At 49.6% G+C, this 17,326-nt stretch overlaps 1 protein-coding gene across 6 annotated transcripts in view; it reads right to left on the bottom strand.

The window, feature by feature from the left end:
• itgb4 (integrin subunit beta 4) overlaps window positions 1-15,909 on the bottom strand; it is an 84,365-nt gene extending 68,456 nt beyond the window's left edge. Inside the window, exons 1-5 of one of the 6 annotated variants that reach the window (XM_033044407.1) lie at window positions 15,834-15,909; window positions 4,651-4,717; window positions 3,061-3,143; window positions 833-925; window positions 81-285 (exon numbers count right to left, since the gene is read on the bottom strand). In XM_033044407.1, coding sequence (XP_032900298.1) covers window positions 81-285; window positions 833-925; window positions 3,061-3,143; window positions 4,651-4,714 — 445 coding nt within the window. In that variant the 5' untranslated portion in view covers window positions 4,715-4,717; window positions 15,834-15,909. Of the gene's footprint in view, window positions 1-80; window positions 286-832; window positions 926-3,060; window positions 3,144-4,650; window positions 4,718-13,804; window positions 14,245-15,149; window positions 15,240-15,288; window positions 15,318-15,589; window positions 15,686-15,833 lie in introns of those variants that run through there. The other 5 variants (XM_033044406.1, XM_033044409.1, XM_033044405.1 and 2 more) reach the window with 5 other exon arrangements.
• Window positions 15,910-17,326: the final 1,417 nt, after the last annotated feature.

Genomic DNA, 17,326 nt, shown 5'->3' with positions numbered 1-17,326 from the left:
CTCTCCACAACCACTCTATCCAGGCCTTTCATTATTCCACTGGGTTATGAGTGAAAGCAATGGAGGGGTCTGGCACTCACCCAGCCGACGCCCCAACTTCTTCAAGTTGTCCAAATCATCCTGCATGGAGTAGGAGAAGTCCATGAGGAAGTAGAGGTCAATGGGAGATTCTAGTGGCTGGAACACCTCGAAGTTCAGGGTCCTCTCCTCTCCGGCCCTCAGGCTCATGGACACTTGCTGTGGTGAGATCTGGGTGCGTTTCCTACTGGTATCAATCCGAGTGCTCTGTGGAACAAAACACTTGCTTTGCCATCCTGCGTTCCACAGTTCAGGACACCCCCACGCGCCTCAGGGATGTGACACACGTCCGCCTAGGTTCACTGTTATATTGCGGGTGTCATTATTGCCAATGCACGCGTTGGGGGAGAGAGAGGGGGAGGGGCAGAGGGGGAGGGAGAGAGAGAGAGGGGGAGGGTGGGAGGGGGAGGGAGGGAGAGAGGGGGAGGGTGGGAGGGGGAGGGAGGGAGAGAGGGGGAGGAAGGGGGGGAGAGAAAGAGGGGGGAGAGAGAGGGGGGGAGAGAGAGGGGGAGAGAGAGAGAGGGGGAGGGAGAGAGAGGGGGGGAGAGAGAGAGGGGGAGGGAGGGGGAGGGAGAGAGAGGGGGGGAGAGAGAGGGGGGGAGAGAGATGGGGGAGAGAGAGGGGGGAGAGAGAGAGGGGGAGAAAGAGAGAGGGGGGGGAGAGATTATCAAACAGTGAGGACAGAGATAGATGGATAATTTTGGTCTACTTTCCTTGCTGAGGAATCAAAGATTCTGCTTTGTGGGAGACGTACCTGAATTATGTGCATCTCGGACTTCATTGTGACAATCTCTTTACAGCTGGACAAGAGATTGCTCGCTAGGTCACACCTGGGGAACGTGAAGGTCTTCAAAACAAGAAGCACCAGTTATTGCATCCTTCAGATCAGTGCCTGAAACACACCACTGCCCCCCACTCCGACAGCCACTCCGGGGCCTCTGACCCCCTCCCACCCAATGAGCGTGGTTTTGGTTACAGTGACCACCCCCCTTCCCAATGCCCCTCGCTCCCAGGACAGAGGTTTCAGTTTTGTCGGTCCTATTTTGTCAGCCATCAACTCAACGCCCATCGTCCTCCATCTCTGCAATAAGGACTCCCCAAAACCAGGGTTCTAGCTGACTGCACTGTCCCCCCCCCCATGTCCTTGTTCAGTGTGGAATTCCTTCCCCCAAAAGGAAGGTTCTTTCCTCGAGACGGGGACATTCCAGTTCATGTTGCTACTGAGTGAGTGGTTTGGGTAGGGACAGCACAGTGGCTCAGCGGTAGAGCATTTGTCTCACAGCGGCGGAGACCCGGGTTCGACCCTGACCACGGGTGCTCTCTGTACGGAGTTTGTACATTCTCCCTGTGATCGCCTGGGTTTTCTCAGGGTGCTCCAGATTCCTCCCACATCCCAAAGATGTGCAGGTCTTTTGGGATAATTGCCTTCCCTAAATTGTCCCAAGTCTGTGTGGGATGGGAAATTGGGATAACATGGAACTGGTGTGTGGGTGATCAATGGTCGGCACAGATGAAGGTGGGTGAAAGGGCTTGGATGTAGGGAGGATGTTTCCAAGGGCAACACAGCTGGTAGAGCTGCTACCACATCGCTGTCTGTGTGGAGTTTGCACGCTCTCCTTGTGACCACATTATTGTCTTCAGATATTCCACTAATCCTCACATCCTGAAGATGTGTGGGATTGTGGGTTAATTGACCAATACCTGTGTATAATCCATAATCTCTTCATTCCCTGCATACCCATGTGCCTATCCAAAATCCCCTTAAAAACCACTCTTGTGTCTGCCTCAAGCACCAGCCCTGCCAGCACGTTCTAGGCACCCAACACACTCTGTAAAAAAGATGCTCCTTTAAACTTTGTCCCTTCCTATTTTATAGCTGTTGCCCCGTGTATGTGATTTAGCTTCATGACCTCAAACAGGTGCAATGTACTACTTGAGTTCAGTACACATGCCCAGCTGGCTTTATGAGTGAATGTGTAACATGTACAACAGTTTTACATTGCCCTGCAGTCTCTGCCATGACCCTCCCTGCTCTCAATGTTCTGACAGGGTAGATTATTCTGGCTCATCACACAGTGATTTTGGCCCAGATTTAATGATACAGCACATTGTTCCCAACCACTGTTGCATGTTCTGTCAGATTTCCTGAACTGTTAACCTGGTTCAGATCTACAATGGATGCAGTTCGAAAGACAGATACAAAATGCTGGAGTAACTCCGCAGGTCAGGCAGCATCTCTGGAGAAAATTGAGACGTGGTTCCAAGCTGGCCTGGAGACACTTATTTACAAGATTATTCCCGATCAATGTCCAGTGGCTCATCGCTGTCCAGAGTTGCGGACACAAGCATGGGCGGCACGGTGGCGCAGCGGTAGAGTTGCTGCCTCAGAGAACCAGAGACCCGGGTTCGATCCTGACTACGCGTGCTTGCCTGTATGGAGTTCGTACGTTCTCCCCGTGACCTGCGTGGGTTTTCACTGCGATCTTTGAATTCCTCCCACACTCCACCAAAGGAAGTACAGGTTTGAACGGAGACGAGGAAACACTTTTTCTCACAGAGAGTGGAGAGTCTGTGGAATTCTCTGCCTCAGGGCGGTGGAGGCAGGTTCTCTGGATGCTTTCAAGAGAGAGCTAGATAGGGCTCTTAAAAATAGCGGCGTCAGGGGATATGGGGAGAAGGCAGGAACAGGGTACTGATTGGGGATGATCAGCCATAATCACATTGCATGGCGGTGCTGGCTCGAAGGGCCGAATGGCCTTTTCCTGCACCTATTGTCTATTGTCTATTAATTGGCTTGGTGTAAATGTAAAACTGTCCCTAGTGTGTGTAGGGTAGTGTTAATGTGCAGGGATCGTTGGTCGGTGGGGACTCGGTGGGCTGAAGTGCCTCTTTCCGCTTTGTATCTCTAAAACTAAACTAAAGCATGTGAATGGTGAGGGCAGCCAGCCTGCTGTGGCCTGGAGAAGGGTGTGGGGAACGTACCTTGTCAGCACAATATGAACAGTCCTCAGCCACTCTGATACACATGGTGCAGGTCTTTGCTCGACTGGCAGTGCAGTGATTGCCTGAAGGCAAAAGAAAGTCAAATCAGGAAATAAGCAGGGGAGGGGAGCACAGAGGGACATCAACCCTATGCTGGTTAAAGGAACTTCTATCACAAAGGCAACAGCTGCTGGAATGCCGTTCCTTGGGTGCAAGTGACCATGTGGCTGGCAAACACTTTTGGCACCCCCTCCCCCTAAGGCTTCACAAGTTGTAGGAGTAGAATTAGGCCATTCGGCCCATCGAGTTTACTCTATCATTCAATCTTGGCTGATCTCTGCCACCAAATCCCATTTTCCTGCCTTCTTCCCATCACCCTTCACACCCGTTCTAATCAAGGACTTGTCTATCTCTGCCTTAAAAATATCTATTGACTTGGGCTCCACAGCCTTCTGTGGCAATGAATTCTACAGATTAGCTACCTTCTGACTAAAGAAGTTCCTCCTCACCTCCTTCCTAAATGAGCTCCCCCTTACCCCATTACCCCTGTCTCCCATGCCCATCTCCCATCACTGTACTTACCGTAGAAAGACACAAATGCTGGAGTCACTCAACGGGTCAGGCAGCATCTCAGGAGAAAAGGAATCGGTTACGTTTCGGGTCGAGTGCCTTCTTCAGACTGAAGAAGGGTCTCAACCTGAAACGCCACCTATTGCTTTTCTTCAAATGTGCAGCCTGACCCGCTGAGTTACTCCAGCATTTTGTGTCTATCTTCGGTATAAACCAGCATCTGCAGTTCCTCCTACACACTGTACATACCTTCTTCCCTCTGTCATCTCCCCTCTTCTGATCAGCCATTCCTTCCTCCCCATGTAGATCGCCCCAACCTTCCTCATCTAACCTCTCTTGCTTGCCACCCTTCTTTCTAATGATCACATCGTCTCCTAGTTCACCTCCTTCTTGATCACCTCCTCTACTTCCATTCTTATTCGCTCTTTATTGCCTCTCTTGTCTCTATATCCGCTATCCTATCTCTGTATCTGCTACTCCACAATCAGCTCCTCCCAACTCACAGTCACCACCCACCTCCCTCTCATAATTCATGTGATAGGAGCAGAATTAAGCCATTCGGCCCATCAACTCTACTCCACCATTCAATCATGGCTGATCTATCTTTCCCTCTCAACCCCAATCTCCTGCCTTCTCTCCATAACGCCTGACACCCGTACTAATCAAGAACCATATCGTTCTCCACCGTAAAAATATCCATTGTCTTGGCCTCTACAGCCTTCTGTCGCAATGAATTCCACCACCCTCTGACTAAAGAAATTCCTCCTCATCTCCTTCCTATCTTCTCCTTCTCTGCGTTGCTGTTCGTGACGCAGGAGCCTGGAAATGAGCTCCTCTGCTCCGTGAACTGCCTGAGGAGGTCCAAGGTCCGTGACAATCCCTGATCTGAGACCGTAGCACTGGGGGTGTCTGGGCCTTCAACACCTTCATTGCTTTTCAGGGCCACTTCTGAGATCTTCACTAGAAGAGTTTCAGGAATGCGGGGGCCACAGATAACGGGAGAAAGTTGACCGCTCTTACCCTGCCCCCCAGCTGCAAGGAGAACAACCATCAGGAACGAGACCAACATCTTCCACTGCTCCATCTCCTGTTAAAACACAAAAGATTGATGCTGATTTTAGTTCAAAATACAGACACAACATGCTGTACCAATAAATAAGAGCCTAATCTATAATTTCCATTTTTTTAAATGAAATAAAATTCAGGATCAGGAAGCAGTCTTATCACCCAACAGATTTATGCGCTTCCAAACATCTGCTTTCCACTCTCTAACCATCACAGACCTGCCCTTCTCTCTCCAGAGTGCAGCACAGTGGTGCAGCCACACAGCTCCACAGATCCAGCCTCAACCCTGGCCTTGGGTGCTGTCTGTCTGGAATTTGAATGTTCTCCCTGAGACTGTGTGGGTTTCCTCCGGGTGCTCCGGTTTCCTTGCTGTAAGGGTTTGTGTGCTTTGTGAATATGTGTGGGTTTGCAGACTTGGATGATATTGGATGATATTGAACATCTTGGGACTTGTGGGAACTCCATTCATCCAGGCAAGTCAAGAATATTCCATTGTACTTCTGATCTCTGCGCTGTGCGGCAAAGCAGCGGAAGTGGTGAAGCCTCGCGGCGATGGGGCTCGGCGGTGACGCCTCGCGGGTTGACCAATGGTCGGCGGTCGACGAGAGCGTGGGGGGACTGCCTTGAGGGGAGGAGGGGAAGAACAATGGAGAACCGGGCATGGGGGGGCCTCCGTGAGGAGCAGGGAGAACAAAGGAGAACTTTGTAACTTTGTGGCCACTATTTGCACACCATGGGAACGCAAGAATTTAATTGTGCCTTGTCACATGTGACAATAAAAGTCTTCCATTCCATTCCATCCTTTGAAGGCGGGAAGCCCTTGGGGAGTCAGGAAGCCAGTCACCCCGCCCAGAATAACCAACCTGAGGCCTGTTCTTGCAGCCACAGTGTTGATGTGGGAGCTCCAGAAGCTGATGACCCCCAGGATGATGGCGGTGAGGATTGGTGGATGGTTTTAGTTTAGTTTAGTTTAACTTAGAGATACAGTGTGAAAACAGGCCCTTCGGCCCACCAGGTCCATGCCGACCAACAACCAAATTGTAAATTGTCCCTTATGTGTAGTGTAGAGGGTGATCACTGGCCAGCATGGCCTCGGTGGAACGAAGGGCCTGTTTCTGCACAGTATCTCTACAGTCTAGAGTCAACTTCAGGGAAATGGGGCAGTTGTGGCTTTGCAGGAAAGTGGTGATGAGGTAACAGATGAGAATGAATTCTTAGTGCATAAAGGGGCAGAGATGAGGGACTAAATGGCTCTGCTCATATTTCTATGATTTTGTTTCTTATAAATCTCCTATTTACACCCTTACACTAAATGATATGTCCTTCATCCTGTATCGCTATACACTGTAGAGATCTTGATTGTAATCATGTATAGTCTTTACGCTGACTGGATAGCACGCAACAAAAAGCTCTTCACTGTACCTCGGTACACGTGACAATATTAAACTAATCTAAATAAAGTTTCTATCTGCGTTGTCACAATCCTTTATGTTTGAACATTTTTTAATCACATCTCTACACAATCTCTCTTATTCAATTGAAAATAACCATGCCTGTCTTTATCCCCCCTACACAAGCAATGATCCATCTATCACAATGTGAACCTGGAAACTGCACTCGCCACAACCGAGGGCATTTGTAGTTTCTACAGAAATTATCCATTGGCACCGTGTCTCTGGAATGAAACACAACACTTGCCTGCTGTACATGTGTTTCATCAGGAGTGCACTTGTCAAATGGTAAACATTTTCAAAGGGATCAGGACTGGGACAGCTCAGAACAGAGCCAGCATTGGACAAAGAGCACAGTGAAGGCTCATCTTCAATTCCTCCCACACACACCAATATTAACAACATCCAAAACATGCAGATGGTCGGTCTTTTGAAGCCTTTTTACAAGCACGAAGGACACTCAGCGGCATCGACTCTATACATTGTGGGCGGCTTCATAGTAATCGTATATATAATCTTCTCTCTGACTGGATGGTAACGCAACAAAAAGCTTTTCACTGTACTTCAGTACACGTGACAATAATAAACTGAACTATGATCCTCAGTAGCTATGTTCTAGAGAAGAGCTGAACCTAAGCAAGTGTCATCTGTGTGTTCTCGCTGTTCGCAGACGTCACACTGACTCCTCACACCGATTCCATTCAGGTTACGTATCGATGTCACGCTTGCACAAACTGGCTGAACATTCAGTCCCCCCAGAAAGCAGCCACAATCAGAGACCCAAACCACCCTGGCTACCCACCCTGAAATGGCATTTCATTCCTGCCATCAGGAAGAAGATGCCGACCCCACCGGGCCCGAAAACTGTAAAGCCCAGGTTCAGGAACAGCTTCTTCCCTACAACCATCAGGCTATTAAACACTACAACCTCAAATAAGCTTTGAACTACATAGATTTGGGGGCATTGGTTTTATCTTTTTGCACTATTATTGTTCATTTGTTTTTATGTGTATGTGTGTGTGTATATATATATATGTGTGTGTGTGTTTGTATATATATATATATGTGTGTGTGTGTTTGTATATATATATATGTGTGTGTGTGTTTGTATATATATATGTGTGTGTGTGTGTTTGTATATATATATATATGTGTGTGTGTGTTTGTATATATATATATGTGTGTGTGTGTTTGTATATATATATGTGTGTGTGTGTGTTTGTATATATATATATGTGTGTGTGTGTTTGTATATATATGTGTATATGACCTGGTGTGAATGGGTCTGTCACTGTACAACACAGAGGTACAGTACTGGTGGGCACGGGTCTGTCTCTGTATAACTGGGGTACAGTACTGGTGGGGAGGGGTCTTTTGAGGATCTGTTCAAGGTTCAATGAGCTCTAAAATTCTTGGGATTTGTATCACAGCCCGTGTCATGTCTCTGCCTGTGTCTCTGCCCATGTCGTGTCTCTGCCCGTGTCTCTGCCTGTATCTCTGCCCGTGTCGTGTCTCTGCCCGTGTCTCTGCCCGTGTCTCCGCCTGTGTCTCCGCCTGTGTCTCTGCCCGTGTCTCTGCCTGTGTCTCTGACTTGACGCATCCTGGGGACACACATTCATGTACGGATCAGCACCCAAGGTCAGGATTAGACCCAGGTCCCCAGAGCAGAGTGATTGACAGCAGTTCAAAGTGCTGCACCACTCTGCTGCCCAATGCATTGCAGTGTCTGTGGATACCATGTTGGAATATGTTAGGAGCCAAAGAGTTTGGAGTCAATACTGATGGATGAAAGGAAAATTACATTTATTTGTATATATTATAACAGTTAGGAAGGATGATAATGATTGTAATAAGTCTTTATTGTTATAAGACATTTGCCAAATTACTACACAACAGGTTTCCAAATTAAACAAGATCTCATAGGATTAAACACATGAATAGAGGGATGATTAAAGGATAACAAATATAAGAAAAATATTTTGTTTTAGTTGAACAAGCTGTTACAGGAGAAATGTCGAGGGATCACAATGGGGCTCTAACTACCGACTGTTCATGTTGGCAATTTGGATGAAAAGTCAGGCATTTATATTTGTGTAGATTTTGTAAAAAAGGGAAATGAAATGCGAGCAGGATAGGAGAATTTGTAAAAGAATGTGGAGAGGTTTATGGGGTGCTGGACGGTGGGGGAAAAATGGCTGCTGGAAGCCAATGGTAGATGGACATTTATTATGAGCTTGTAATGCTGTTTGTGGGGAGTTTGCATGTTTTCTCTGTGCGTGTGTAGATTTCCCCCGTTGTTCATGGCACCTCTTATGGCTGAAATACCACATCATGAAGATAAACGGCAAACTAAACAAAGGCGATTTGATGGGCATGCGAGATGGAATGAGTTGCAGGAAAATAAGGAGAAGAGGGAATCACAATTAAGTTGAAAAGGGTGTAGAAAAGATTCTCCAGGATGTGGTGAGACGGCACAGTGGTGCAACAGTGCACCAGAGACCTGGGTTCGATCCTGACTACGGGTGCTATCGGTACAGAGTTTGTACGTTCTTCCTATGACCATGTGGGTTTTCTCCGGGTGCCCCAGTTTCAACCCACACTCTAAAGACTGTAGGTTAATTGGCTTCGGTAAAAATTGTGAATTGTCTCTAGTGTGTAGGATCATGCTAGTGTGTGGGGTGGTTGCTGGTCAGCGCGGACACGGTGGGCCAAAGGGCCTGTTTCCACGTTGTATCTCTGGAGTCTAAAGTCTGAAAGTTACCCGTGAGTTTGAGTTATAGGAAGAGTCTGGATTTGCTGGGACTTTTTTTCTTTGGAGTGCAGGGTGATGAGGGGGTGACCTTATTACGTTCTATGTTGTTTAAAGTGCTTTATAAATAACGTTCTATGTTGTTTAAAGTGCTTTATAAATAAAGTTATTATTATTATTGAGGTGTACATGATCATGAGGGGAACGGATAAAGTGAACATTCAGTTGTTTTTATCACCCCCCTTCCCCACCCCCCAAGGTAGAGAATTCCAAAATTTCAGGCCACGGTAGAGAGATTTAAAGGGAACACCAGGAGCATTTCTTTCACTCAGAGGGTAGTCCGTAGTTGGAACAGACTTCTAGAGGAAGCTCCAGAAGTAGGTGCAGTATCAATACCTGGGACATCCGTGGTCTCTAGACTCATAGTCACAGCCTCCTCTCTCTGACCACTGCTAACCAGCTAAGTCCTGGTTCAGGAAGACCCAATCACCTCTTCCATATTCCCAACATCCATCACTCGGAATTCTCTCAACAACACTGGGACCAAGTTCCCCAAAGTACAAAAGTTTAGTCCAGATATGTTTGCCTGGAAGCATTCTGGTCTCTACTGATTCCCACACAAGGTCACTGCAATCCACTTGCCCTGGATCCTGACCAGACCTGGATTTATACGCACAATGACAGGTTAAGAACCATCTGAATTTCATTGGCCAAATGAACAGCCTACTTTGGGATGTGGGAGGAAACGGGAGCACCTGGTGGAATCCTACACGGACATGGGGAATGTTCAAACTCCACACAGAGCGCCCGAGGTCAGAATTGAACCTGTGCCACTGGAGCTGTGAGACAGTGTCTCAACTGGCTGCACCACTATGCTCCATACAGTAACTGATGCCCACTGAGGCAAAGAGGGATGTCACATTAGTCACAAGGCAGATCCCAATTTGCAAACATGCCAGATGACAACATGGGGACGAGGCTGAAGAGCTGGCGTTAAAACATTGTGGTGGCACAGTGGTGTAGCTGCCTCACATGCACGAGACCCGGGTTCGATCCTGACCTTGGGTGCCATCTATGTGGAATGTCCACGCTGTCCCTGCATAGTTTCCCCCGGGTGCTCCGGTTTCCTCCCACATTCCAAAGATGTGTGTGTCTGTAGGTTCCCTGGCGAATTGCCCCTAGCGTGCAGTTGATGCAAAATTGGGACAACATAGAACTAGTGTGAACAAGCAATTGTTGATCGTCGAGGGCTCGGTGGCTGAAGGGCCTGTTTACAGGCTGTATCGTTTGATCAAGCAATAACGTATAGAACAGTAGAGAACAGGAACACCCCCTTCAGCTCACAATGCCCAACATGATGCCAAGACCAACGCTTATCAGTTGACACATAATCCATATCCTTCCATTCCCTGCATATCCATCCACATGCCCATCCAAATGCACATTGGATAGTAGGCAGGCACTCGCCACCCTGTGTGTAAAAAAACCTGCCCTGCATATCTCCTTTAGACTTTGCCCAGAGCAGTAACTTTTCCCATAAAATAAATTATCCTCCTCATGGTCCAGAATCTCTTTGAGTTTAGTAGCATTTTCAGGATTGATCATTCTTAAAGCAGTCTCCAACATTTCAGATAATCTCCCAAGCAAAGCAACAGATAACAACCAGCCTTTGTGGTGGCAGCAGTGAGAGAGAATGACACTATATTTACGGCTTTTACATTTAACCCATTTGTTGAAGGTCCATCTATTACACCCAGAGTGGAAGAGCACCTTCCAGTGTTCTAGACTAGAGAACAGTTCATTTCTTCCATGGAGACACGGAGAGACAGTGTTTCATACTGTGGGCCCCACTCCCTCAAGAACATGGTGGAGCCTGCCTGAACTACACCCTGAGACTCTGGCAGTCAAAGAGACGTTTTATATCCATGTGATTTAAATCTAGGCATCAGGGACAGATACAGACATACAGACACAGTGAAGCACACACCCAGACACAGAGAGAGACGCACAGACACAGACAGAAGGGGAGACAGGCAGACAGATATACAGACATGGATAGAGAGGGGCACACACAGAGACACTGAGAAAGACACACGCACATATAGACACACAGGCACAGATTGAGACAGGCACAGAGGCAATGAGAGACACACGCAGACACAGACAGAGACACACAGACACAGAGAGACACATATACACAGACACAGAGAAACACACGCACATAGATAGAGAGAGCGAGACAGAGAGACACACGGAGAGACAGAGAGACACGCAGAGCCTGACACAGACAGTGACACACACACACACACACAGACAGACAGAGAGACACACACACACGCAGTGACGCAGACACAGAGAGACACACACACACGCATCAGAGACACACACATACAGACACAGAGAGACGCACACATACAGTAGGGAGGTGAGCAGAAGAATCTGGGGAGATGATGAAAATGAGGCAAGAATAAAAAGTGGGATTAATGTACTTTTTGTTATTTTTTGTAAACCACCATCTGTAGTTCCTTGGGTCTATGTGAACGGTTACTGTAGGTGGATGGAATATGGAGTTAAGGTTAAGATGGACAGAGTGGCCCACAGCGGCTCCTAGTTTTGTATGAAAACCAAACATTGTCAAACCTGCTAACAAGAGTGGTGCTGCTGTTCTTTCCAACCTCCCTCACCAGGACTGATGCCAGCTCTCTGACACCTCCTCCGCACTCCCTCTGGACCATGACCCATCTCCCAGTCATTCACTCATTTCCTCTTCCCTCCACCACCTCCAACATCCGTTCCTCAGCCACACGTGGCCTGTGTTCCCCTCCTCTCCAAGAGGCACAAGTAGTTCTTGTCCCACAGAACTCTACTTTCTCCTACATTTGCTCTGTTCCTTCTCCCCTTCTCCAGCCCGTCTCACCCACGTCCAATTCTTTCTGCCGCTTTAATAGTCCCTGGTCACAAACATTAATTGTCCTCCGAGAACGTCCAGTCCCTTCCCCCTCCATCCCATCCCATCCCAGGACAGCCGGAGCAGGACTGCCTCTACCTTGAATAGAGATCCAATCATCACCTTGCTGCCAGCACACTCCTTCACACTTGGCTAAGCTCCTTCATGGAACAGTACAGCATAGAAATAGGCCCTTCGGCCCACAACATCCATGCTGACCGTGATGCCAAATGAAATTCATCCTCTCTCCCTGCATGTGATCCATATCCCTCCATTACCCGCCTGTTCATGCATCTTTCTAAATGCCTCTTAAACACCACTATCGTATCTGCTTCCACCATCACCCGTCACAGCACACACAAGGTGCCCACCATTCTGCTTTAAAAAAACTTGCCTCGCTCATCTCCTTTAAACTTTCCTCCTCTCATCTTAAAGCACTGTCCCCCTGGTATTTGACATTTTAACTCTGGGGGAAAAAGGTTCTGACTGTTTACCATGTCAATGCCTCTCATCATTTTACATCCATCCATCAGGTGTCTCCTCAGCCTCTGACACTCCAGGGAGAGCAATTCCAGTCTTATGTTGCACAACTCTTCCTTCGACACTCCCTTACGCCCAGATCAAAGGAGCAGCTTTGAGAAGACACGTGAGCTCAAACAATGACTGCCGTTTTGTATGATTAATGAGACAGTCGCTGTTTGAGTCCAACTCAGACCTGGCCCTTTACATTGCCAATTGTATTGGCAGAGGAACTCAAAAGTTTCAGTGCTTTTGCTGCAGGTTCCACCCAGCTAAATGCTTTCATAGTGCATCCCTACCCCTACCCCAGGGAATAGTTAACAACAAATATCCATTACAAGCCCACAGTCTAATGTGTCCACAAAGCTGCAGCATGTACGCATTTCATTGTTCCGGTTTGTATGACAATTTCAGTGCTCTGAAGTTTTCCTTTCACCATCAATATGTCGTTACGTTTGCCAGTGTTAATTAAACTTGCAGCTATGCCTCCATTATTGTTTGTGACTCTGTTCTCACCTCTTCTCATCCCAGCTAGAGGAAGGATAAGTTTCCTTTGTCTTCACCTTCCACCAAAACAGCCTCCCAATTCAATGGAGAATCTTACAAACATTCTGCTACCTACAACGAGATTCCATCACTCTACGCATCTCACCCTCCTCCGCCTTTCACGGCAAGGGTGGTGAATCTGTGGAATTCATTGCCACAGACGGCTGTGGAGGCCATGTCAGTGGGTATTTTTAAGAGACTGACAGGTTCCTGATTAGCAAGGGTGTCAGAAACTATGAGAAGAAGGCAGAAGAATGAGGTTGAGAGGAAAAGATAGATCATCTATGATTGAATGGCACAGTGGACTTGATGGGCCGAATGGCCTAATTCTGCTCCTATTTTAACCTATGAACATGAACCATTCTGAAATAGCACCTCTCTGGTCTGCCCTTCCGTCAACACCGCCCCATTCCTCACCATGCATCAAGTTCCAATTCAACTACAGGAGATACAACCTCTGCCCTTTCCACCACCTGAGCCCCAGGTACTCTTTTCAAGTGTGGCAGCAACCCGCTTGTGCTTAATTCAACCTAGTGCACTGCATTGGGTGCTCGCACTGTGGTCTCCTCTACAGTGGAGCAACCCAATGCAGCCTGTGTGGCCACTTCACAGGATGCCTTCAGTCAGTCAGTAAGAACAGCCCCGAGCTTCTGCTTACAGTCACCTTAACTCATCCTCTCCCTTCTGACCTCTCCATCCTTGCTGTCTTACATCGCTTCACTCAAACAACAGTGTAATTTCGAGCAACAGCATCTCGACTTTCGTCCGGCAAGTTTTAGCCCTCAGGCCACAAGTATTATCATTCCAGATAACCACCCTTTCCAGTCTGAACTTCTCCATTTCTTATCGCTAACACAAAATGTTATCTCACTTCTCTCCCCACAGATGCAGCCTCACCTGCTGAGTATTTCCAGAGCCTTATTTCAGATTTCACAGTTCCGCCGTTTGTTCTGCACTCTCTTTATGTGAATTAATTCACCCTCTGCGCACGTCTCCTCCGGTTAGGAACTCTGCACTGAACAAGCCTGCACCAGCCTCACTGAGCTCACACAACCACCTGTGTCATCCGGACTATTAGTCTCCACCCGACACTCCCTCTTCTCTCTGCCCCCTCCTCCCATCTATGCAAATTAAAACATGTTAGATTTCTCACTTTTCTCAGCCCTGAGGCATTAACTCGGTTTCTCTCACTCTCCACAGATGCTGCCAGACATCCTGAGCGTTCTCAGCTTCCAGTTCTGTTGACGACCTGGGCAATACTTAAGCATTGACCAGCGTCACCCAGAGCCTGGGCTGATCAGTGGGGCTGTGACACCACTACCCGTGGGGGCTGAGTGGGTGCAGAAGCTTCTGTTGGTGCCCAGGGACCACAGCCCTCAATGGGCGAGTGAGGTCCCTCAACCCAACTGAACACACGGTCTGTGTTGCTGCAGAGCCCTACAGGATGGGCCCAGTCCACAGGTGCCACGCGGTGATGTACCCACCCACACCTCGCCGGTCCCAGCCCTTCACACACCTGAAGCAGGAGGCAGGTTCACTTCATGGGGATGCACTCATCCTGCTGGCCCCTGGGGCAACATGGTGTCCCTTGATTAGCCTCCTAGCCCGCTCCCCAACTAACCCTTCACCCCCCCCCCTCCCCCTCTCACTCCACACTGAGGGGCATCTCACCCCCTCTCTCCCCACCAACCCCTCACCCCCCTCTCTCCCCAACGATGAACCCTCACCCCCTCACCACAGAATCCCTTGATATACCTCTCTCACTGACCCCCTCTCCCCACTGAACCCCCTCTCTCCCCACTGACGGTGCCCAGAACCATCGGTCCACCTGTCTTGCTGCCGCTGCCCCGCGGCGGGAACACTGTCCCCCACCCCCACCCCCTCCCCACAACCACACCCCCCCCCTACCCCCCTCACCCCCTCCCCTACCCCCCTCACCCCCTCCCCTACCCCCCTCACCCCCTCCCCTACCCCCCTCACCCCCCCCCTACCCCCACCACCTCCACAGACTGCGGGTCCTCGGGAAAATGTCAAAACACGACGCCCGCGGGTTGATGGATCGTTAGTCAGATCGTTGCCTCCCTCCCGGCACAGGGGCAAGTCCCGGACCCGGGCAGCCTCTACACCCCCCCCCCCCCCCCCTCCCTCCTGGGCCGGGGGCAAAGCTCACAGATCCCCCCCCTCCATCGGCTCGGGCCACGGTGCAAGGCCCCCCCTCCCTCTCCCCCAGCCCCGCTCCTACCTCCCGCCAGCCCCGGGTCGCGAGTGCGGATGGCGCCGGATCGGATCGCGGGCAACTTCTCCCCGCCCCGCCCGCACCTGGAGACGTGGGCACGGCTCCCTCCCCTCCCCTCCCCTCCCCTCCCCTCCCCGCCGCTCACCTGCACCGGCAAGGCGGACCGCCTCCACCCCTCCCTCTCCCCACCCTCCCTCTCCTTCCACACTCCCATCCAAAGTCCGGGCAACTGTGCGCGACGTCCCGCTGCGGGACGGGACGGGACGGGACGGTGGGAGGGAGGTGATGGTGCAGACCCTCCACAGACCACCGGGCGCAGCAGCAAACCTGCCCGTTTGTCGGTGTGGTCTCCCCCTGCACGGATTACCCTCTCCCTCTCTCCCACACTCCCCTCCCCCGGGCTTCGCTCTCGCTGAACTCTCTCCGCAGTGAGACGCGGGACTTACCCAGCGCCTCCGATTCCGCACTCAGTCTGTGGGACACCCGGGGAAGGTGTGTGTGTGTGTGTGTGTGTGTGTGTAGCCGCGTCTGTCTTTCCCAGGACTGAGCTGGGCCGCCAAGGCCCCCCTCCCCGGGGCTGCGGCTACAAATACTCGCCCCCTAAATACACCCACCTTTCCGGGCCACAGGAGGATGTGATGGTGCTCCATCCAAGTCTATTGGCCAGACGGCGGTGTAAACTCCACTCACCCGAAGCCCGGGACCAACTCTTGCAGCGCCAAACTCCAGAGGTATTAGGCACAGGCGCGCTTGGCGACATCTCAACTCAAACACATTCACAATACTAACTTTATAAATCTGTGCAAGGTACACAAAATTGCTGGGGAAACTCAGCGGGTGCAGCAGCATCTATGGAGCGAAGGAAATTGGCGACGTTTCGGGCCGAAACGATTTATAATTGTAATGAAAGATCTTTGACCTGACGAGAAGGTAATAGGAACTGATCGAGGCCACTCGGCCCTCAGCGCCCGTTCCACCCTTCACCGTGGCTGATCTACATTTGGCTGCATTGTCCCCATATCCCGGATCCCCTAATCATTCGATCTGTGCTGGATGAACCGAATCAACATTTAAAAGGTATTTGGACAGGTGCACGGGTGGGAAAGGTTTAGAGAGAATGTGTGGGAAAGAACTGCCGATGCTGGTTTAAATCGAAGATAGACACAAAATGCTGGGGTAACTCAGGGGTACAGGCAGCATCTCTGGAGGGAAGCAATGGGTGTTGTTTCGGGTCCAGACCCCAAACGCATGCAGGTGGGACTATTCAGCATTGGCAAGTTGGGCTGAAGAGTCTGTTTCCATGCCGAATGACTCTTTGACACTAACTCTTGACTGGACATCCATAGCCCTGCCATTCCAAAGAGTCAGAACCCTTGGAGTGAAGAAACATCTCAGTCCTAAATAGCCAAACCTTTATTCTGTGACTGTGACCCTGGTCTAGGATTCCCCAAGTCAGCAGAAACAGTGGTATTGGTTTATTATTGTCCCGTGCACCAAATTACTGTGAATAACTCTGTTTTGCATACTATCCAGGCAAATTATATAGTACACAGATACAACGGGCATTGCAAAAGAGAAAATGGGCATAGAACTTAAAATAAAGTTATACCTACAGAGAAAGTGCAAATAAAAAACAGTGCAAGGGCTGCAATGATGTAGGTTGGCAGACCTGGAATTAATCCTTAACATCCTCCCAACACCTTGCAAAACCTGTAAGAATGCTACATGTTTCAAAGAGAACACCTTTGAAATTTGATGAGCAAAACACAGTCCTGGAAGAACTCAACGGATCAGGCAACACCTATGGTGGTAAATGGGCAGTAATGTTTTGGGTTGAGACCCTGATTCAGGCTGAAGAAGAGTCTCACCCTAAAATACCACCTGCCCATTCCCTCCACTTGACCCATCGAGTTCCTCCATCACTGTGCTTTGCTCCAGATGTTAACATCTGTAGATCCTCCTGTCTCTATTTGAAATGGGATGATTTGGTGAGGTCAAATTTTCAGGTCTGCAAAGATAACCCGGGAGGGGAGGTGGGAGCAGGGAGGAGGATGTGATAAAAAGCTACAAGGGATGTAGGAGGAAGGGCCAAGGTGGATTAACAGGGGGGGGGGGGGGGGGGGGAGGGGGGGGGGGATTGTGGGATTGTGGGCCAATGGGTGTGCACTGGAGTGAGGAAAGGG

The sequence above is a fragment of the Amblyraja radiata genome, chromosome 26 (genome assembly GCF_010909765.2).
Source record: "Amblyraja radiata isolate CabotCenter1 chromosome 26, sAmbRad1.1.pri, whole genome shotgun sequence".
Classification (NCBI taxonomy): Eukaryota; Metazoa; Chordata; class Chondrichthyes; order Rajiformes; family Rajidae; genus Amblyraja; species Amblyraja radiata.
Note: the sequence above shows the minus strand (reverse complement) of the source record. Positions and strands in the feature narration are given on the sequence as shown.